The 23,291-nt window shown below is 35.5% G+C and overlaps 1 protein-coding gene across 13 annotated transcripts in view; it reads right to left on the reverse strand.

The window, feature by feature from the left end:
- COP1 (COP1 E3 ubiquitin ligase) overlaps positions 1-23,291 on the reverse strand; it is a 267,302-nt gene that overhangs the window by 88,100 nt on the left and 155,911 nt on the right. For all 13 annotated transcript variants that reach the window (XM_033198878.1, XM_033198882.1, XM_033198877.1 and 10 more), the window contains 3 exons: positions 10,763-10,906; positions 8,292-8,400; positions 7,764-7,845 (listed from right to left, as the gene is read on the reverse strand). In XM_033198878.1, the coding sequence (XP_033054769.1) occupies positions 7,764-7,845; positions 8,292-8,400; positions 10,763-10,906 (335 nt within the window). The remainder of the gene's footprint in view (positions 1-7,763; positions 7,846-8,291; positions 8,401-10,762; positions 10,907-23,291) is intronic.

The raw sequence follows: 23,291 nt of genomic DNA on the forward strand, positions 1-23,291 counted from the left end.
CTTACAATATAATATTCAAAATGGCTAAGAGACAACCCCAAAATTATTCAACATACAAAAACCCAGGAAAATGTGAAGAATTTTCAAAGGAAAACACAATTAACAAAGGTCAGTCCAAAGGTTTAGATGCTGGATCACAAGATATTAAATGAAATTGATTTTAAAGCAAGTATTGTAATTATACTCCATGGGGTAAAAATAAACTTAAAATTAATGATAAGATAGAAGTACTCAGAGAATATATAGAAACTAATTTTTTAAAAAAAGAATAAATGAAATTTTTTTGCAAAATGGAGATGACAGATGAAGGAATCATGAGCTAGAAGACAGAACAACAGAAATTACTCAATCTGAAGAGAAAAAAATATTGACAAGAAAAAGACAGAGTATGAGGCCTGTGAGACAAAATGAAAGGGTCTAATACATTAACATAATTAAAATCCCAGAGGAGAGGAAAAAGAGATTACTATCAAGAGTTTGATGAGTATGTGGCAAAGTAGTTTTCAGAGGAATACTGACAGGGACAGTGATATTATATATTAACAAATGATTCAGTCCACCAAGAAGACATAACAATCCCAAATATATTTATGCACTTAACAACAGAGTTTCAAAATATATCAGGTAAAAACACACTTACACACAAAACAGGTAACTGAACAGAGAAATAAAATCAGACTTTAACATTTCTGTCTCATAATCAATAAAACAAGGAGACCAAAAAAACAGCAAGCATACAGAAAATCAGAAATATACTAGCAAAAACTTTGATCTGACACTTACAGAACACTCACCAAACAGCATTTATAGTACAGTTTCTTTTCAATGCATTTGAAATATTTATCAAGGTCGTTCATATTTTGGACCATAAAACAAATAATAAATTAAAAAATTAAAATCACGTAAAATATGTCCTTTAACTATAAAAGGATTAAGTTATAAATCAGCAACAGAATGATTTCTGAAAAGTTTAAGAAAATTTAAATATACTTTAATCCATAGATGAACAAGAGAATAACAAGAGAAATCAAACAGAATTTTACACTGAATGGAAGAGCAAATATAATAGTCACAAAAATAATATAATAGCAAATAGCTATGAAAACTTGTTTTCAAATTTATTTCAAAATTTGCTAAAGTAGTGCTTAATGGGAAATGTATATAACACAAAGATGTTCAGATTAAAAAAGATAGAAGTATCAATTAAATGACATAAACTTCAATCCTCAAAAACCTAGAAAGAGGTGAGGAAATTAAACCCAAAGCAAGAAGAAAAATGGGCAGAAATCAATGAAATTAAAAATAGAAAAATACAGAAAAATCAACAGACCAAAAGTTGAGCATTTGAAAAGATTAAGAACCTAATGCCAAGGTGACCTAAATTAATAAACAATAAATAAACCAGAGGACACAAAATACCAGTTATCAGGAATAAAGGACAGGACATGACCATCACAGCTTCTCAGAGGTAATGGGGAAAAAAAAAAAGCATGACTACAAACCCTAGCGATATAGTATATTACAAATATACACAGTTTCCAATTTAAATAGCTCAACAACTTATGATTTTTTGACTTTACGATGGTGAGAATGCAATGTGCATTCAGTCGAAATCATACTTCAAATTTTGAATTTTAATATTTCACAAGGCTAGTGATATGTGGTATGATACTCTTAATTGTATTATTCAACACTTTACTGTAAAATAGTCTTTGTGTTAGATTATTTTGTTTAACTGTAGGCCAATGTAAATATTCTGAGCACATTTAAAGTAGGTTAGGCTAAGCTATGATTAGGAGTATTAAATGCATTTTCAATTTATGATGGATTTATTGGGACCGTAATCCCATTGTAAATGGAGGAGCATTTTATGTATTTTGATGTCCATAAATCTCACAACACATAAAATGGATCAATTCCCTGAAAGAAATGAACTGTCAAATTTCACTCAAGAAGAGACAGATATGTTTATTAGTCCTGAATCTACTAAAGAAATTAAATTCTAATTTAAAATCCTCAAAGAAAACTGCACACCCAGAAAGCTTCACTGACAAATTCTACCAAACATTTAAGAACAAAAGAATAGTAATTCTAAACAATCACGTCCAAGAAGAAAAAACCACAGCACATATGTGTTTTATGAGGCCAGCATTACCCCAATATCAAAGTCACAAAAAATTACAAAAACAGAAAAAGAAAGACCAGTAACCCTCAAGAACACAGATGCAAAAACTTCACCCTCGGAAAAAAACTAGAAAACCTAGAAGAAATGGATAATTTCCTGGACACTTACACTCTCCCACGACTAAACCAGGAAGAAATTGAATCCCTGGAATAGACCAATAGCAGGCTCTGAAATTGAGGCAATAATTAATAGCCTACCAACCAAAAAAAGTCCAGGACCAGACGGATTCACAGCCGAATTCTACCAGAGGTACAAGGAGGAGCTGGTACCATTCCTTCTGAAACTACTCCAATCAATAGAAAAAGAGGGAATCCTCCCTAACTCACTTTATGAGGACAGCATCATCCTGATATCAAAGGCTGGCAAAGACACAACAAAAAAAGAGAATTTTAGACCAATATCCCTGATGAACATCGATGCAAAAATTCTCAATAAAATACTGGCAAACCGAATCCAGCAGCATATCAAAAAGCTTCTCCACCATGATCAAGTGGGCTTCATCCCTGGGATGCAAGGCTGGTTCAACATATGCAAATCAATAAACGTAATCCAGCATATAAACAGAACCAAAGACAAAAACCACATGATTATCTCAATAGATGCAGAAAAGGCCTTCGACCAAATTCAACAGACCTTCATGCTAAAAACTCTCAGTAAATTCGGTATTGATGGAACCTATCTCAAAATAATAAGAGCTATTTATGACAAACCCACAGTCAATATCATACTGAATGGGCAAAAACTGGAAGCAATCCCTTTGAAAACTGGCACAAGACAGGGATGCCCTCTCTCACCACTCCTATTCAATATAGTGTTGGAAGTTCTGGCTAGAGCAATCAGGCAAGAGAAAGAAATAAAGGGTATTTAGTTAGGAAAAGAAGAAATCAAATTGTCCTTGTGTGCAGATGACATGATTGTATATTTAGAAAACCCCATTGTCTCAGCCCAAATCTCCTTCAGCTGATAAGCAACTTCAGCAAAGTCTCAGGATACAAAATCAGTGTGCAAAAATCACAAGCATTCTTATACACCAGTAACAGACAGAGAGCCAAATCATGAATGAACTCCCATTCACAATAGCTTCAAAGAGAATAAAATACCTAGGAATCCAACTTACAAGGGATGTGAACGACCTCTTCAAGGAGAACTACAAACCACTGCTCAGTGAAATAAAAGAGGACACAAACAAACGGAAGAACATACCATGTTCATAGATAGGAAGAATCAATATTGTGAAAATGGCCATACTGCCCAAGGTAATTTATAGATTCAATGCCATCCCCATTAAGCTACCAATGAGTTTCTTCACAGAATTGGAAAACACTGCTTTAAAGTTCATATGGAACCAAAAATGACCCTGCATTGCCAAGACAATCCTAAGCAAAAAGAACAAAGCTGGAGGGATCATGCTACCTGACTTCAAACTACACTACGAGGCTACAGTAACCAAAACAGCATGGTACTGGTACCAAAACAGAGATATAGACCAATGGAAGAGAACAGAGCCCTCAGAAATAATACCACACATCTATAGCCATCTGATCTTTGACAAACCTGACAAAAACAAGAAATGGGGAAAGGATTCCCTATTTAATAAATGGTGCTGGGAAAATTGGCTAGCCATAAGTAGAAAGCTGAAACTGGATCCTTTCCTTACTCCTTATATGAAAATTAATTTAAGATGGATTAGAGACTTAAATGTTAGCCCTAAAACCATAAAAACCCTAGAAGAAAACCTAGGCAATACCATTCAGGACATAGGCATGGGCAAGGACTTCATGTCTAAAACACCAAAAGCAAGGAGAACAAAAGCCAAAATTGACAAATGGGATCTAATTAAACTAAAGAGCTTCTGCACAGCAAAAGAAACTACCATCAGAGTGAACAGGCAACCTATAGAATGGGAGAAAATTTTTGCAATCTACTCATCTGACAAAGGGCTAATATCCAGAACGTACAAAGAACTCAAACAAATTTACAAGAAAAAACAACCCCATTAAAAAGTGGGCAAAGGATATGAACAGACACTTCTCAAAAGAAGACATTCATACAGCCAATAGACACATGAAAAAATGCTCATCATCACTTGCCATCAGAGAAATGCAAATCAAACCCACAATGAGATACCATCTCACACCAGTTAGAATGGCAATCATTAAAAAATCAGGAAACAACAGGTGCTGGAGAGGATGTGGAGAAACAGGAACACTTTTATACTGTTGGTGGGACTGTAAACTAGTTCAACCATTGTGGAAAACAGTGTGGCGATTCCTAAAGGATCTAGAACTAGAAATACCATTTGACCCAGCCATCCCATTACTGGGTATATCCCAAAGGATCATAATTCATGCTGCTATAAAGACACACGCACACGTATGTTTATTGTGGCACTATTCACAATAGCAAAGACTTGGAATCAACCCAAATGTCCATCAGTGACAGACTGGATTAAGAAAATGTGGCACATATACACCATGGAATACTATGCAGCCATAAAAAAGGATGAGTTCGTGTCCTTTGTAGGGACATGGATGTAGCTGGAAACCATCATTCTCAGCAAACTATCACAAGAACAGAAAACCAAACACCGCATGTTCTCACTCATAGGTGGGAACTGAATAATGAGATCACTTGAACTCAGGAAGGGGAACATCACACACCGGGGCCTATGGTGGGGAGGGGGGAGGGAGGAGGGATAGCATTAGGAGATATACCTAATGTAAATGACGAGTTAATGTGTGCAGCACACCAACAAGGCACATGTATACATATGTAACAAACCTGCACGTTGTGCACATGTACCCTAGAACTTAAAGTATAAAAAAAAACTCTTAGAAGAAAACTTATGGGAAAACCTTCATGACACTGGATTTGGCAATGATTTCTTGGATATGACACCAAAGGCATAGACAACACAAGAAAAAATAAACTGACAAACTGGACTTCTTCAAAATCAAAAAAATTTTGTGCATCAAATAACTCTATAAAAAAACCAAAATAAATATATCTATTGTAACATGGTGCTCTCACTAATTTAGAAATTCAAGGACAATTTTTCTTTCTTTTCCTTCTTGCTCTTTCTTCTCCCTCTTCCCTCTTTTTCTCACCTCCCTTCCTCCCTCTCTCCCTTTCCACACTACCCTCTTCTCCCTCCCTCTCTGTCTTTCTTTTCTGAGATGGGGTCTTGCTCTGTCATCCAAGCTGGAGTACAGTGTGGCACAATCATCAATCACTGTAACCTTGAACTCCTGGGCTCAAGAGATCCTCCTGCCCACGTCTCCCTAGCAGCTGAGACTACATGCGCACACCACCATGCCCAGGTAATTTTTAAAATTTTTTGTAGAGACAGGGTCTCATGCAGGCTTGTCTCGAACTTCTGACCTCACGCCATCCTCCTGCCTCAGCCTCCAAAACTGCTGGGATTACAGGTGTGAGCCATCATGCCTGGCTGACGATTTCTTAAATCAACGAAAAAAGATATTCCATTCTGTGTATAGTATGAAGAAACAACTTGCTACTCTATGGCCCAAAACTTTTTAGAGGCAGTCCAGTCTTGTTTACCTTTTTACAGAATACGCTGTGCTCCATTATTTTATTTCTTTTATGTATTAAAAAGGCCAAAGGGAAAGGTATAACATGATGTGAAATACAGCTTCCAATGCTAGAGCTATCCTTGCCTATCAAAACAATACTCTGAAAGTTACAGGCAGAAAAGAAGAAAAAGGCAAAGAAATTAAGGGTGGTAATTCTAAGATAAAATAAGTCTGTTATCATAGCTTTATACATTTAATAGTGAGAAGAAAGAACCAGACCAAAACAGCACATTAAGAAAAAACAGAAAACAGTGAATAGTAAAGATGGATATACAAGAAACAGAAAAGAAAGGTCAATTAAATGGGCAAAAAGTGACGTAGAATTTTGCCTTGATATATAATGAATTTCATTAAGAGATTTTAGTATACAATAGAAATTTAATAAAATACAATGCAGCATATAGAGATTTCTAAATATTTCCAGGAAAAAAAAGGTTATTCGGTGGTATATCTGTCTAAAGGACTTGGTTATAAGATAGCAGCAATTCTAAATGTCTCCATGTGGAATGAATCTAAAAACATCATTAGAATGAGGATGCAGTATATTCATTTTTCATTCACTCAAGAAGAGAAATCACTTTCTCTGCTTGGATTTTTTTTTTTTTTTGAGACAGAGTCTTGCTCTATCATGCAGGCTGGAGTGCAGAGGCGAGATCTGGACTCACTACAACCTCCGCCTTCTGGGTTCAAACAATTCTCACGCCTCAGCCATCCCCAGTAGCTAAGACCACAGGCATGCACCACCACACCTGGCCAATTTTTGTATTTTTAGTAGAGACAGGGTTTCACCACGTTGGCCAGACTGTTCTCAAACTTCTGGCCTCAAGTGATCCACCCACCTGAGTCTCTCAAACAAAGTGCTGGGATTACAAGCGTGAGCCATTGGGCCTGGCCCCTGCTTGGATTTTTAAAAAAATAATCAGTAGGCTGGGCGTGGTGGCTCACACTGGTAATTCCAGTACTTTGGGAAGCCGAAGCAGGTGGATCACTGGAGGTCAGGAGCTCCAGACCAGCCCGGCCAGCATGTTGAAACCCCATCTCTACTAAAAATTTTTTTAAAATTAGCTGGGTGAGGCCAGGAGTAGTGGCTTACATCTGTAATCCCAGCACTTTGAGAGGCTGAGGCAGCTGGATCATGAGATCAGTTTGAGACCAGCATGGCCAATATGGTAAAACCCCATCTCTACTAAAAATACAAAAATTAGCTGGACATGGTGGCATGCACCTGTAGGTCCAGCTACTCAGGAGGCTGAGGCAAAAGAATCACCTGAACCCGGGAGGCAGAGGTTGCAGTGAGCCAAGATCGCCCCACTGCACTGCAGCCTGGGCAGCAGAGTGAGATTCCGTCTCAAAAAAAAAAAAAAAAAATTTTAGCCGAGTGTGGTGGTGCACACCTATAATTCCAGCTACATAGGAGACTGAGGAAGGAGAATCGATTGAACCTGGGAGTTGGAGGTTGCAGAGAGCCGAGATTGCATGACTGCACTCCAGCCTGGGCAACAGAGCAAAACTCTATCTCAAAAAAAAAAAAAAAAAAAAAAAGTGGCTCACGCCTGTAATCCCAGCACTTTGAGAAGCTGTCAGCAGGGCAGATCACAGATCACTTGAGGTCAGGAGTACAGTATCAGCCTGGCTAACACAGTGAAACCCTGTCTCTACCAAAAATATAAAAAATTAGCCAGGCATGGTGGTGTGTGGCTGTAATCCCAGCTACCAGGAGGGTGAGGCAGGAGAATTGCTTGAACCCAGCAGGCAGAGGTTGCAGTGAGCCACAATCGTGCCACTCTACTCCAGTCTGGGTGACAGAGTGAGACTCCATCTCAAAAAATAAAACAAAACAATAATAATAATAATAATAATAATCAATAATCAATAATCACAAAGGACATGAGTTTCAGTAAATGTTTGTATTTCTGCCAATGAAAGGAATTAAGGTTAGGAGGGCCAGGGAGAAGGAGGTGCTGAGAAAGAGATTCAAATAGTACCTTTTGCATCATCAGAACCGGAAGCCAAGAGTTTAGGATCCATCAAATTAAAGTCAACACTCCAACACCTCTTCTCATGCTCCTGGAAGCAGAAAGAAGACAGTAGTCTCAGACAGAATAGAGATCTCAAAATGAATAAAGCAAGAAAAAAAAAAAACTGATATCAATTTATTGTTATGGGGAGAGGGAAAGAGAACAGGCTAGAAAACAAATGAAAAGCAAATAAGATGTTGATATAAAGTACGTCCAAAACTTTTAATATATACATTTACTGAAATTATTGCTTTCAGAAATTTATTTGATGCATTCTATAAAGACCAAAGTCTGAAGAAATGCTTCAGAAAGTATCTGGTACCAAAAAAAGGAGACTGAAAAAAAAAAAAATTTGGTATTGCATAGGCGTTACACAGGTATAAAAAGTACTAAATAGTGGCTTCAAATCTGTAATTATAAAGCACATGAAGTTCTAAAAGTTTTAAAAAAATTAATACATGATTCATATAACATGTAACTAGTACCCTTATTTACCTGATAGACCTTTGACCTCTGTCCCGTGAATCCATCCCATAAAATAACAGTGCCTTCATAATCACTGCTAGCTAACAGGTTCTTATGGTAACTACTCCAACTGATACAGCTGAAAGAAATATAGTTAAAAGTTACTTTACATAAAAATAAATAACAACGGGATAAAAAGAATTTTAATGTGTTCAGAAAGATTTGCACTATTTTAAAACGGTCTCTATCAGTTCACAATCATTATTCTGCCCACAACATACCTGGGAAAAGATGTTATCAATAATTTTGAAATTTTAAAAATAAAAATTAACAAGTAATGACCCTAACCACTTTTTACTGTGATCACTAGCTGTTAAGATGGATGTGGGCCTAGAGCTATCATTGGCCATCTTTGATACATGAGGAAAGGATGTCTATCAGTGAAGGTGATACTGTCTAGAGGGCTCAAGGCATACCATCACAGAATGACAGACCTGATGAGACTGTTTAACCCCCTGGATCCAGTTGTGCCAAATCATATAAGCCAAATAAACTATAGTGAATTGGGTTTCTGTATTTACATCCCAAAAGTCTTGACTTGACTAATTATAACTTACGATTACAATTCCAATTAAAAGCATCTAAAAGTTAGAATCAAACTTTTATCATTTATGGTTCTGGCTATTCTCAAGTGCTCTAAAAGTCCAGAACATCTAAAAACTTCTGCTGAGATACATATCTGCATCATGCATATAGTAAAGGGAATGCATATTATGGAAGAAGCTACTTAGAAGGCAGGCAGTTAAGGTAGGTAACTTCTAAGACATGAACACAAGGTCTTTTGCTTTCTACTAGTTGCACTGATGCTAAATTTCAGAGACTAGAAGAGTTCATTTACATTTTTAAATACTTTTAATTAGAATTTCTGGTAGAAATTATATGGAACAATTAAAAGCCACAGTTTGAATTTAGGTAGACTTGAGTTCAAATTCCAGATCTGTTACTTACTAGCTGTGGCTCTGGCTAATTTAGTTCACTTTCACAGCAGATGTGCTCCAAATCTATTTTAGGCATCCTTAAGTATTGATCCTTTCAGCCCCAGGCCCACAGCTTTCAGCCTTGAGCGCTTTCATCATTTATTCAAATGCACCAGGAACTATTGTACATTTTTACATGTATAATTACAGAACAGGTAGATAGCACATTTAAACCTTCTAATCCACGTTATCATTATGTAATACATTATGAGTACTTGCTCTAGGCCAAGTATTGTTCTGAGTGCATTATGGGGATTTTTCAAAAGTACAATCCTATTAAATAGGTATTACTATTGTGGCCTCCATTTTATAAATAAGGAGCATGAAATGTTTAAGGGCGCAGACTCTAGAACCAAACTACTTCAGTCTGAATCCTGGCTCCTCTATATAAAGGTATATAATCTTAGGCAGGTTATTTACCTTTCTGTGCTCAGCTTTCTTTGTATAAAATGGAGCAATAATGGTAACTATCTCATAGGTCTGCTAAAGACAAAGCACTTAGGATAATGCCTGATATATAAGAATTCAATAAAGTTGTATCCAATTCATGTTATATCCTCTTCATTTAGGACATAAACTATAACAGATTCTCAATGACGAGTGCCACAAATGAATGGGGAAGCTCACCAATTATCAATATAGTATTTTTATAAATGAACTAGAAAAAAGAAAGATATAACAAATAAATTATACAAAGACTATAACAAACATACTATGTATGTCATTCATAAAGATAAAAAAGGTTCAAGGATGCCTATTTTGAAAATGTTCAAAGTTCTATACAAAGTTATTATTAGATGATTTCCTCATATATTTCTCTTTTAAAGCCAATGCTCATGATAACAGCTTGGGAAGCTTGTTTAGAAAAAAAAAAAGAAAAAGCAGATTCTAGAATTCTTCTGAGATTTTTTGGGGAGCAGATCAGGAGTAGAGCCTTAAAACACTGTTAATGTTTAAGAGTATTTTAGGTTTGAAAAGCACTCCTTATAAAGTATAATCTTTAATACAGAAAACATAAACACCATTCCTTCAGTGAAAAGCAGAATATTCTTGTAAAAAAAATTCTTAAAACTAGAAACAATTCTAATATGTTGAGATATGTGCATGCTAGGGGAAAAATTCCTGATGTTCAAATACTATTCATAAGCTACATTAGTCCTTATTCAGTACTCCACAGAGTCTCCAACAACCATCTCCAACAAACAACTTTATTTGATTAAACGAAAAAAGAACTTTCATTTGACAACTGGAAAAAAAAAAGGCTAACCTCACAGGAAAAAAGCAACCTATATCTGTAAGAAAGATGATCTAAGTAATAATATATACTCTGTATACATAGTACAATTACAGTGTTCACCATGAATGAGCAAAAAGTGTCATGCAAAGGTAAGATAATCTCTTGATAATTACACATGCAAATTGTTACATATATACTACTTCATGCCAAGAAAATAATGTAAATACCTGATTTTTGAATTGCAGGTCATTTCATTCTCAGGATAATGAATATCCACTGCATCCTGGATGACAGTGCCATATTCATAGACTTTAATCTTCTTTGTAACCCCAGCAATCGCAAAATAGTCACAATCCCGGTCAAATTCAATACTAAGGGGAAAAAGTGTATGACAACATTTCAGAATTTGCTACTTTCTATTTCTAAAGTAATTCTGTCTACAAGGATAAAAGATCTACTTCAAATGCCTTCAAATTGTACTAGGCCTCATAACACATATCAAATTAAAAGTGGTTGAGATTTGTGTATATCTACACAATTGTGCACAGGTGTACTTTTGTTCCTAGACACCTGACATGCTTTTCATTCAGTTCTAATAACCATATTACAGCTTACTGAGAAAGATTTAACGGCATGAATCATTTGATATACTAAAAGCATGCCAAAAGACAATTATCAACTAACGTTTGATACATTCTAGTTATTTCCCTGCCATTTTGTGGAGATGGTAGAATTTCACAATATTCAATGTTATTTTTAATAAATTAGTATATAATTTGAATTACTGAAGCAATTGGGTGATGACAAGGGGATAGCATAAAACAGAACAATTAAATTATCATTACTTTTTCCCAAATTCATACCTAATCCCCCTCCCCAAACATCTCTCTGAATTATAAAACCCCAATATGCATTCCCCATACCACAAAAGAGGTTAAATAAGTGAATAATCTCCCTTCCTTTAGCGTTAGAGAATTCACCCTCTCTTGCTGATCATTTTTATATAAGCTCCAAAACAAGCTATTTGAAAGCAAGTACAAGATCCTACTTGCTTTTATAGAACTTGGAGCCTAAACAAAGTTGTTTTTATATAACCAGCTAGAAATCTAATTAGCCCAATGGTAGTAAAAGTTGAAATGAATCATCACATACATTATTCCTCAATATGATTTAAACATCTTTTCTAGAGGTTTAGTGGTAAGAATTCGCACTGATCTACAATTAATTACATAATAATACCTAATATTCATTAGTCATTCACTAACTACTAAAACATTTTGCATGTATTAACTCATTTAGTTCTCATAACAACCTGTGATATATGTATTAATATTCTCTACATTTTACAGATGAGAAAATGAGGATTAGAGGTGAGGTAAATTGCCCAAAGTTAGTCAGTTTGTAAGTGGCTGAGATGTGTATTCAAACACAAAGTGGTCCGGTTTCAGTGTTGGTATTAATAATTACTATGCTTTATCACAGATCAAAGCTCTTAATGTAAAACTCAAAGTGTAAAGGCTAAAGGTTTAAAATCTAATATGTATGAATGTGTCTTCAGTATCTATGTATGTGTTTCTTCTCTCAAAATGCCTAGCTAGTGCTCTGCATCTATCAAGCATTCATTTAATTCATAAAAATACAAACACCTACACACAATAAAAAAAACATCCATTTTCTTAATGGATTACATGTGATATCCATTCACAGAACAGTTGATGATCAATGATTTATTAAGAAGCTTGCTGAACTGATGATGATAAGAAAGAGACACATTAAGAATATTTCAGGCTGGGCTTGGTGGCTCATACCTGCTATCCCAGCACTTTGGGAGGCCAAGGTGGGAGGATCCCTTGAGCCCAGGTGCTTGAGACCAGCCTGGGCAACACCGTGAGACCCGATCATCACAAAAAAATGAAAAAATTAGTGAGGCATGGTTATATGTTCTTGTCCCCAGCCACTTTGGAGGCTGAGGCAGGAGGACTGCCCGAACCCAGGAATTTGAGCCATGACTGTGTCACTTGCACTCCAGCCTAGGTGACACAGCAAGATCCTGTCTTAAAAAACAAGAAGAAGAAGGAATATTTCCCTTAAAGACACACATTGAGATGCCCAATTTTCATTACAGCTTTAAATGCTTCCTTAATTTTATATAAATTTTAAAGAATTAAAAAAATTTTTTTTTGACAGAGATGGGGGTCTCACTATGTTGCCTGGGCTGGTCTTGAACTTCTGGGTTCAAGCAATCCTCCCATCTCAGTCTCCCAAAGTGCTGGGATTACAGATTTCAGGCGTGAGTCACAATGCCCAGCCAATTCTTAAAACATTTTTATTCAGTTAAGTGTCACTGACTAGAGTACAATTCAGCAGTTTCCTCCAGTAAAGTATGATACTATAGCAATGCAATAGATTTATTTGTACAACCTCAATTGAACTGCTGCCTCAGCTACTACTCGCTGCCATGTGGATTTTAATGCACCGTAACTATAATGATGACAACTACTCATCTATCCCAACTCAATTTACACCCATAGTCTCATGTCACTGAAGGAGAAATACTACTTTATCTGGTAAAGGACAGAATTATTATCAGAACTGAAATCCTGTTTTTAACTTAGGAGGTTTTGGTATAGCTGAGATTTCAAGTGAACCAGTTATGTTATCACTAAATACTTTTTATCCACCTACACATATACGTAGCTAATAAGTCAACACCATTCCAATGTTGTGCCAGTAAAAGTATGCCATTACTAAACTATTAGTTTTAACATATATAATATGTTTAAACACTAACCTATCAAAATAATAGCTTAAATATATTACAGGGAGAAAACTGATGCATAGGTAAAAATGCTATCAAAAGAATTCAGATGATGACCTAAATATGTCTATTATTTCTTCTGCTGTTAGGTACCCTGTTATTCAAGACAGCTCTCTCTCTTTTTTCAACATGTTATTATTTAGTGACATTAGCTCACTTTTAACTCTCATACTAAGAAGTTAACTTTTTGTTTTGACTTCATTGCTATTGTTTTCTTACATTTTCATTAGTTTTGCTTTTAATATATTAAGGTATCAAGAACCTGTAGAGTATGTTTTAAAAAATATTTTGGGGATAACAAGATCTTTTTATAGTGTAAAAATAATAGATTTTAACAGAAATATTAATCAAAAAGTATAAAGGATAATATTATTTCTAGAAAATACTGATTAAAAAGGAAAGAAAGACATACAAGTACCCCCCACCACCCAACCACCTTTTTTAATGGAAGAATTTCCACATTGCTAAGACTCAGGATTTAAGTACTTCCAGATACTGAAACATCTGCTCCCTATCTCTGACATATTTAATCATATATATTCTCAAACATCAACATAATCAGATTCTAAAACCAGATCATGAACTAACTGAAATGGACACTGTAATTTTCTTTTTTTTTTTTTTTTTTTTTTTTTTTTTTTTTTTTCGAGACGGAGTCTCGCTCTGTCGCCCAGGCTGGAGTGCAGTGGCCGGATCTCAGCTCACTGCAAGCTCCGCCTCCCGGGTTCCCGCCATTCTCCTGCCTCAGCCTCCCAAGTAGCTGGGACTACAGGCGCCCGCCACGCGCCCGGCTAGTTTTTTGTATTTTTTTTAGTAGAGACGGGGTTTCACCGTATTAGCCAGGATGGTCTCGATCTCCTGACCTCGTGATCCGCCCGTCTCGGCCTCCCAAAGTGCTGGGATTACAGGCTTGAGCCACCGCGCCCGGCCTGTAATTTTCAGGTGCAGAGAGCTTTCTAGAGCTAATACAAAACAGATGACCTCTTATATAACAGTATGATATTTCAATTACTTTTATTATGAAATCTGGTAACACAAGCTAAAGTACTTCAAAAGTTAAACAGTGACTAGTTAGGCTGAGAATAAATAAAAGGTGAACTAATTAATTGAAATGTTGCATATGCAATTAAATTCAAAAATAAATTTTAAGTCTTATTACTGTTATACAACGTTTATTTCTGCCATCCACTGTCAGCAGTAATAATAAAAACAACAGGTTTATGAAAATTTACTGCGATGACAAATTCAATTTCACAGAATTTGTTTTTGATTTCAAAACATACAAGTATACTTTTGAAAAATAGTGTTTCTGAGGACATAAACTGCATTTTTCTTTCACATTTTAAAATATTTCAACTGTTAAAAGAAAGTTACTTATATCAACAGCTGAAATATGTAATTCAGCTATAGGAAACTAGTTGTATTCTTTGTCAAAAAGGTCATTAATCAAGTGATTAAGCAGCAAGGCAAGAAATCGCACAGGACAGCTGATTAATGCATACCTCCAGTACAATGTGGCACGAAGCAATGAAAGCCCTCTATAAGTCCAAGCAGTGAATTTTGTCAGCGTTTCCACTGTCTGTCATATCTTTTTGCAATTATAAGTATTAATAAACATGGATTAGTGTCCCTGGATGCTAGAGCCCAATTTATTAAATTAAAATATAAAGTAAGAGCAGTTGTCAAAGTTCTCATTCTCATTCATTACCATGATAGTGTGCCTCAAGAGCAGGTAACTATAACTTCAAAGAAACAAAACATAATTTTAGAAACTGGCCATTTTAATGAACAGTGATAAGCAGATCTTTAAAAAATACAAAAGAGTAAATTAAGAATTGATGTTACTCAACTTTCTTCCAATCAATACTACTTAAAACTTCCATAACATACATAATGCTTGAGATGTGTCAAGCATTGTTCTAACCACTTTACATAAATTTACAAGCTTCAAATCTCCACTGTATAAAGAAACTGAGATATACTGATGTTAAGTAATTTGTCCAAGGATACACCAGATAATTCAAATTTAAGCAACTGGTTCCAGAGTCTATGATCTCAATCATCATGCAAACTTGCCATGCAATTTCAATTAGAACAAATGAGCTGGTCTTCAAAGAACATATACATAGGCAAAATAAGAATAATAACACAGAATAATAATATACATTGTATTAGATATAGTGATAATAACACATAATAATTTAGCCTGTGCAACAAGTTAAACATAAAGGGATTAAAAAAAGAATAAGGTAGCCTCATCGGGTTTATAATTAGTAGAAGAGATTACAGACAATATAAGCAAATGTCAAATGATAAGACAAAATATTGATGAGGAATTCAGGAGGACTTATTTGAAGAAAAGAATGAACCGTGAATATTGTCAGCCATCAAATGTCCAGAGTGCCAGTTATCTGCCAGATACCCAGCTGCTGAAAAAACCAAAATGTTAAAAAAAAAAAAAAAATTACATTTATGTGCCATTTAAGGACATCTTATGTTCCCATAAATTATAATGAAGCTGAACAATTCCTACCCTAGTGACCTGCAGTGCAACAACACGATCCTCAGGTTTGTGGAGAAGATGGTCATATTAGCATATATGAGGGCTACCTCATTTTGTCCCCTATGGTTGCACAGATTTACATCATCTGGATGTATCAAATTATTTAATCAGGAATATTTCATTTCTAGTCTTTTACTGTTAAACAATGTTGGGAAAAAAAAAAAAAACCCTTCTATATGTGTCAATTGCCACATAAGCAAGAATACTCTTAAACACACCCAGAATATGAAGCGCTAGGTCAAAAAAATATGTGTACTTTTCTATTAAGTAAAAGCTAAATCTCTCTCCACCCAGATAATGCCATTAATAATCGCAATTTCTTCCCTAAATGTTTCCTTTGCTTTCTCATTCTAACTGAAACCCAGCTCTCCCCTCAATATACTGCTTCCTCAAAGTCTTCCCACATTCCATGTTCAAAGAGGCCTGGGAAGTAAAGCTGGTGTCCTTACTATACACAGCTTCTTCCAGTCATTTTTCTCTCTTCTCCCTGAAACCTCCCAGCTCAATATCTCCTGTAACATATACCATCCAATAAGTGTCCTTGATGCTCCTTCTACCAACCCATGAGTTCTTGGAAATTCTAACTTTCAGCTCACTGTCATTTTCTTAAAAATTATTCCTTTCATAATTGTTATTTTAGTAACTATATATAGATGATTAATATCCTGGTCTATCAGGATATTAGAAGGTCTATCAGTCTATCAGAAGAAGACTTCCTCTTCTCCAAAGATCTTTTATTCTGTCCACTTCCACTTCACACAACCATGACCACACCCTAAACACTTTTCTTCGTTACCAATAACTTCACTCCCTCCTTCACCTTATGACATAACACTTTCTGACAACTACTTCCATTCTTTCCAGTTGATTCATTGTCTCCAACAATCCCTCAAGGCCAATGTGATCTAAAAATCTCTGGATCCTATAACCACTGCTCCTCATTCTGTCATGTATTTACTTTCTTCTTTCCCAACATAAATTACATGCCCAGTAAATATAACTCCCTCACACAACTTTGTATTCGGTTACCATTTTCATTCTCTTATTTTTTGTACTTTACCTCCCTGGCAAAACTAACCCTAGATAAATTTCTCTACTTACTCTACATTTGAACCGGCAGATTTGAAAATGGTTAGAGAAAAAAAAGCAACCATGTTCCCTGGTCTCATTTTAAATTCATGATCACTATCCCGAAGGGGGGCACTTAACACTAACTTCATAGGAAACTACTCTCATCCTCTCACTCATAGAAAGAAGTTACATAATTTTTTTTACCCTTCACAAATTTCCCATACCTTCACAATCACTCTCAGCAAATTATTCCTTTTTTTTTTTTTTTTTTGAGATGGTGCCTCACTCTGTCACCCACGCTGGGGTGAGGTGGGCGCAATCTTGGCTCATGCAACCTCTGCCTCCCAGGTTCAACCGATTCTCCTGCCTCAGCCCCCGAGTAGCTGGGATTACAGGCGTGTGTCACCATGCCCAGCTAGTTTTTATATTTTTAGTAGAGACAGAGTTTTGTAGAGACAGCTTCACCATGTTAGCCAGACTGGTCTCAAACTCCTGACCTCAGGTGATCTGTCTGTCTCAGCCTCCTAAAGTGCTGGGATTACAGACATGACCCACTGTGCCCGGCCAAATTATTCTGTTTTTAAGTTTACTGAAAAATATAAAAAGAACAAGAAGATACTTTCCAAAGGCTCCCACTAACCACATCTTCCACTTATCAGCATTTATACCAACATGTTTTGATATATTCTGTGGCCTTTCTTGTCATTCTGAACGCATGTGCTCCTAGATGTAACCAAAATATATACTTGTGCGGTAAGTTCCATTCTTGCTTACCTACTCAAAGATTCTTTCCTGAATTTCCCTCTTCTCTCCTGTATCAATCAATTTTTCCATCTATCCTGGATCTTTTCCATAAGCCTTTCCATGTTTTTCTTCCTTTTCAAGTAAAAAATAAAATACTTCTTATAATCCCATTTCTATTTTAGCTACTATCCTATTGCTTTCCTTTCTAATACCATAATTTTACAAAAAAAAAGTTTTCCATAATCTCTTCTCTCATTCTCCTTAACTCACTGGAATCAAGCTTTTACCTCCATCACTGAAAATGCTGTATGAAGGTCAATAATGACCTCTAGGTTGCTAAAGAGAACAGTCAAATCCGAATTCTGACCTTCCTTAAACATCAAGAATAGCTGACATAGATGATCACTCTCTCTTCCACAATAGAGTGATTTTTCTATCTTACTGACAATTCCATCACAGTCTACTTTGGTCACTCCTCCTCATCTTCACTTTGATAATAAAGCATCCCAGGCTGGGTGTGATGGCTCAAGCCTGTAATCCCATCACTTTGGGAGGCCGAGGTGGGTGGATCAGCTGAGGTCAGGACTCTGAGACCAGCCTGGCCAACATGATGAAACCCAGTTTCTACTAAAAATACAAAAAAATGAGGCGTGCATGGTGGTAGGCACCTGTAATCCCAGCTAACTCAGGAGGCTGAGGCATGAGAATCGCTTGAACCCAGGAAGCGGAGGTTGCAGTGAGCCGAGATCACACCACTGAACTCCAGGCTGGGCAACAAGAGCAAAATTCCATCTCAAAAAATAAAAACAAACCAAACCAAAACAAAATAAAATAAAAGCATCTCAGAGCTAAGCTAAGCTCTTGTACCTCACCTCCTTTTTATCTTCCTGGATTTCTCTGGTGATATCATATGGGCCCATGGCTTTCAATCTATACAGTACACTGATGACTATCAAATGTTTGTCACCCAAACCAGGCCTCTCTCTACACTACTACCTCATGTGTACTTGACAGCTCCAATTTTAATCTAATAGGGATCGTTAACTTGTCTGAAATTGAGTTGCTGAATCCCCTGCCAAACATCTGGTAATTTCTTCCAGTTTTACTTGATTAGGTTGACTAACAATTTTCATCTTTTGTTTTTAAAAGCTCATGAATTGATTAGTAATTGTTTTACATAATGTATTCTTATTTTTATATTTATTTAATTTCCTTCTATTTCATTTAGTTTACTTTGTTCTTTCTCTAATTTCTTTACTTGGATGTTTAATTACATTGTTTTATATCTTCTTTATCAGTATTTTTTTCAGTTAATTCCTTTAGCGTAGTTAATTCCTTTAGAGTAAGGAGTTCTATTCTGGGCACTTTTAGCTATGTCCCACAGGTTCTGATACACAGAAGTTTCATCACACTGGTCTGATTTCCATTTTGATCCTAGAGTTGCCAAAGAAGCTATTAAATTTCCATGTTAAATTTCCATGTGGTATATTTTTCCTGTTTTGTAAGTTCGTAATAAATGTTTGATTTTACTGTGTTGTGATCAGAAAACGTTAATTTTTATATTCTATAATTTGAGATTTGGTATATGATCTAGATTCTTTACATTTTCTGATGTTCCATGGACAATTTAAAATAAGGTATACTCTTTATAAATGTTCGTATATGTGTTCTAGCTTGTTAATTATGTTATTTAGGGCTTCTACAGTTTTATTAACATTTATTCTTTGTACACTTAATCTGTCATGGACTAAGATCTGATTCATACCACTAAATGTGTTTATTTTGTCTTACAGTTAACACAGATATTTTTTAATAATAAAGATATCTACAATTAGACTTAAACTTCAGTGTAGACTGAACTTTGATCATTATAATGGGTGGTGTGTGTGTGTGTGTGTGTGTGTGTGTGTGTGTGTGTGTGACAAGGAGAGATTGATTTCATGCTTTCTAGCCTGAATTAAATCTTACTTTCAACTTTCACATTTCAAAGTTTTAAGAACTCTTTTATATAAGCACAGATTTGTGGTTTGTTATAATCTACTATAAAAATATTTTGTTACTGATAGGAAGTTCAGCCTATTTAAATTTATCAATCACATGTTTACTTTTGTATCTGTCATCTTATTTTGTGATATATGTTGTTTCAACTGCATTTTTAATTAAAACAAAGTATTTGACCACCTGATTTCTTTGTTTTCTGTCTTAGTCTCCTAAATGGGAATTGTAGTATTTCTGTCTAGTGACTATAAAATTACTTTATTAATTACTACAGAAAGAAATAAAGGATTCAATGTACCTACTAAGTTTCTACTCTGAGCAAAGGATAAAGTTATTGTTGCCCTTACTCTTCCAATCCTACTGATTATATTGTCTCACAATCTACAGTATACCTCCAAAAATATTTATACTTCTCATCCTTATGCAAATGAACATCCTATAATTAACTGAGCATAGAAATGAAATTCACTTTACATAGAAAGACATACTACCCCTGCATTCCCAATATTTGCTGAACATTCCAAACTTACTAATTATAAGTAGGTGTAAGAATCTTATTATCCATTATATTGTCTAGTGCAGGTATACCTGCTGTGTAGTTCTGAAATGATTCTAAACATTTACATAGTTTGCTACACGAATGATATGCTTTGCTATAGTAAGAATTTAGAGTGTATTCCCTCCCCACTTCAAGAATGTGGCCTCTTATCAGATCCCACACGTGAACTTGAAACTTCTCCTCCTCCCCTCTGGAATGTGATACCACATCTCCTCAGATCCCTTATGTGAGTTACTGACTTCAACTACTGAACTTCAAACATATATAATTAAGAGCTTGACAGCACTTTGAGAGCTTAGTCTGTATCAAGTTTGACTCTGTCAGACACTTCTGAGAAGATGGAATGCTCAGGTTGTGACATGGCTTGGAGCTTTGAAGCCTTGCTTTCTAACACCAGCACTGCCCTCTCACTTCAAGGGACCTTACAGATAGTTGCGGATCTCAGCTGTGCTCACACAAAAGCACACTTCAATGTTTAATTAAACTTTACTTTCCTGCTTCCATCCTAATTGAGCAACCAGACTTTAATAATTTTGGAGCTCACTCACTATGTGGTTAAGGTAACTCATCTATCAAGTGTATTCTGTGTGAAACTTGTTCACATTATTCTCTCCCTCTTAAGCACTGTGAACTTAAGGAAAAAAAAAATCTTTGTATGGCAATAAAACAAGTGAGTCTTAAATTATTCTTTGATCATCTTCTTATTTTAACCATACAGAATAGCTAAGTATTTACAAATTAAAATCATCTTCATTTAAAGTATTTTCCTTTTATTTCTCCTTTATATTAGAATTGAGACACTACAATTTTTTAAAAATTGTAGTTAGGGAATTTGTGAAATCTTTATTTATTAATTATTTATTTGAGATGGAGTCTTGCTCTGTTGCCCAGGCTGGAGTACAATGGTGTGATCTCGGCTCACTGCAACCTCCGCCTCCCGGGTTCAAGCGATTCTCCTGCCTCAGCCTCCTGAGTAGCTGGGATTACAGGCACACACCACCACGCCTGGCTAATTTTTGTATTTTTAGTAGAGATGGGGTTTCACCATGTTGGTCAGGCCAGTCTCAAAGTCCTGATCTAGTGATCCACCCAGCTCGGTCTCCCAAAGTGCTAGGATTATAGGCATGAGCCACTGCGCCCAGCCAATATCTATTAATTTTATGTCAGAACAGTGTCAGTGGTTCCAACAAAACTTCATTTATGAACACTAGAATCTGAATTTTCACATCACAAAATATTATCCTTTGCATTTTTTTTCAACCTTTGCAAATATAAAAAATATTCTTAGTGTTACAAAGTCAGGCAATGGGTTGAAATTTGGATCGCAGGTATTAAGTTTGCTGATCTTAAACTCTTTTTAATAGCAACCTGCTAGACAACTGCTGACCTTATTCTGAATTAATGGATGGACTTGATTTTATATCATAGGCACTAAACTGAAGCCACATTTTAAAGTCTACGCATATTTTTATTCTATTATTTTTATTAGGTGGCTCATTTTGTTTGAATTCCATAGAATCTCAAGATCTTGCTTTAAAACAATTACTTTAAAAAAATTTACTTTCCTATTTCCTCTGGCTATCATTGAATAGCTAAAACAAATAAATATACTACCTGATAGATTATATTCTGAAACACTTTTGTGAATATCAAGTGTTTATCTTGTGATAAAATATCTTTCTCCTTAAAGCACTTAAAAATGCACCTTGATGCCCTTTAAAATCAATATACTTAATATCAACTTTTGTTCATTTAGAACATCTAGTAGAGAAAATAACAAGAGCTGAAAAACAAAACATATTTTTGTACCCAAAGTTACTATGACATTTTGTCCCCGTTTAATGTTTTTAGTAAATACTTTGAAATGTGTATTTAGTAAAAGCACACCACTCAAAAGAGAATCATATGAAAGCTAGTTTCAGTTCTTAACTTTTGAAACTGCAAAATAAAATACATCTAATTTCTCAGTTCTGTTCTCCAGCAGTATTTACAAAGCAACCAACAGGATCACAATATTAAATCAGTAATGTCATTGCTGTGCTGTTTCACCAGGAAACCATAAAACTATGATATAAAGAAACTATTTCATCCTACCAAGAACTAATGTGGAGCATAAGTTTATAGTTTAGAAGAAAATTTCATCATTTATATTTAAAAATGTGTCCCCAAAATATCAGTTAACACAGCAGACTTAAAAAATCAGAAACCCATTTTGTGTTTCTTACAAAAACAAGTAGTAAAAAACACTGAAGAAAAATATAAAAGAAAATGTGAGTTTTGCCAGATAAATGTGTTCAAACCATTGCAGCAAGAAAAAAAAGAAGAGCTCTTATTCTAAAACGTATACGGAAATGTAAGGGACTTATACTAGCCAGTATAACTTCTGAAAAGAGAAACAAAGATGGAGAACTTATATTATCGAATTTCAAGCCTTATTATAAAACTACAGTAATCAAGAGCAGACATACAGATCAATATAACAGAAGAGACAGTTAAGGAGACTCACATATATATAGTCAATTCATTTTAAACAAAGATGCCAACAGGAAAACCTTTTTATCAAATGATGCTTGGAACAAGTGGGTATCTATATTGGGAGGAAAAAACTGAACCTCAGCCAGGCATAGCGGCTCACACCTGTAATCCTAGCACTTGGGAGGCCGAGGAGGGTGGATCACCTGAGGTCAGGAGTTCCAGACCAGCCTGACCAACATGGAGAAACCCCATCTCTACTAAAAATACAAAATTTACCAGGCATGGTGGCGTGCGCCTGTAATCCTAGCTACTTGGGAGGCTGAGGCAGGAGAATCACTTGAACCCGGGAGGCAGAGGCTGCAGTGAACTGAGATCACGCCATTGCACTCCAGCTTGGGCAACAAGAGTGAAACTCTACCTCAAAAAAAAAAAAAAAAGAAAAAAGAAAAAAAATGAACCTAAACCATTACCTCACAATCTAAATAAAAAATAACTTGAAATAGATTATAAGCCTGTAACTAAAAGCTA

This window comes from Trachypithecus francoisi, unplaced genomic scaffold, assembly GCF_009764315.1.
Source record: "Trachypithecus francoisi isolate TF-2019V2 unplaced genomic scaffold, Tfra_2.0 Lachesis_group5, whole genome shotgun sequence".
Classification (NCBI taxonomy): domain Eukaryota; kingdom Metazoa; phylum Chordata; class Mammalia; order Primates; family Cercopithecidae; genus Trachypithecus; species Trachypithecus francoisi.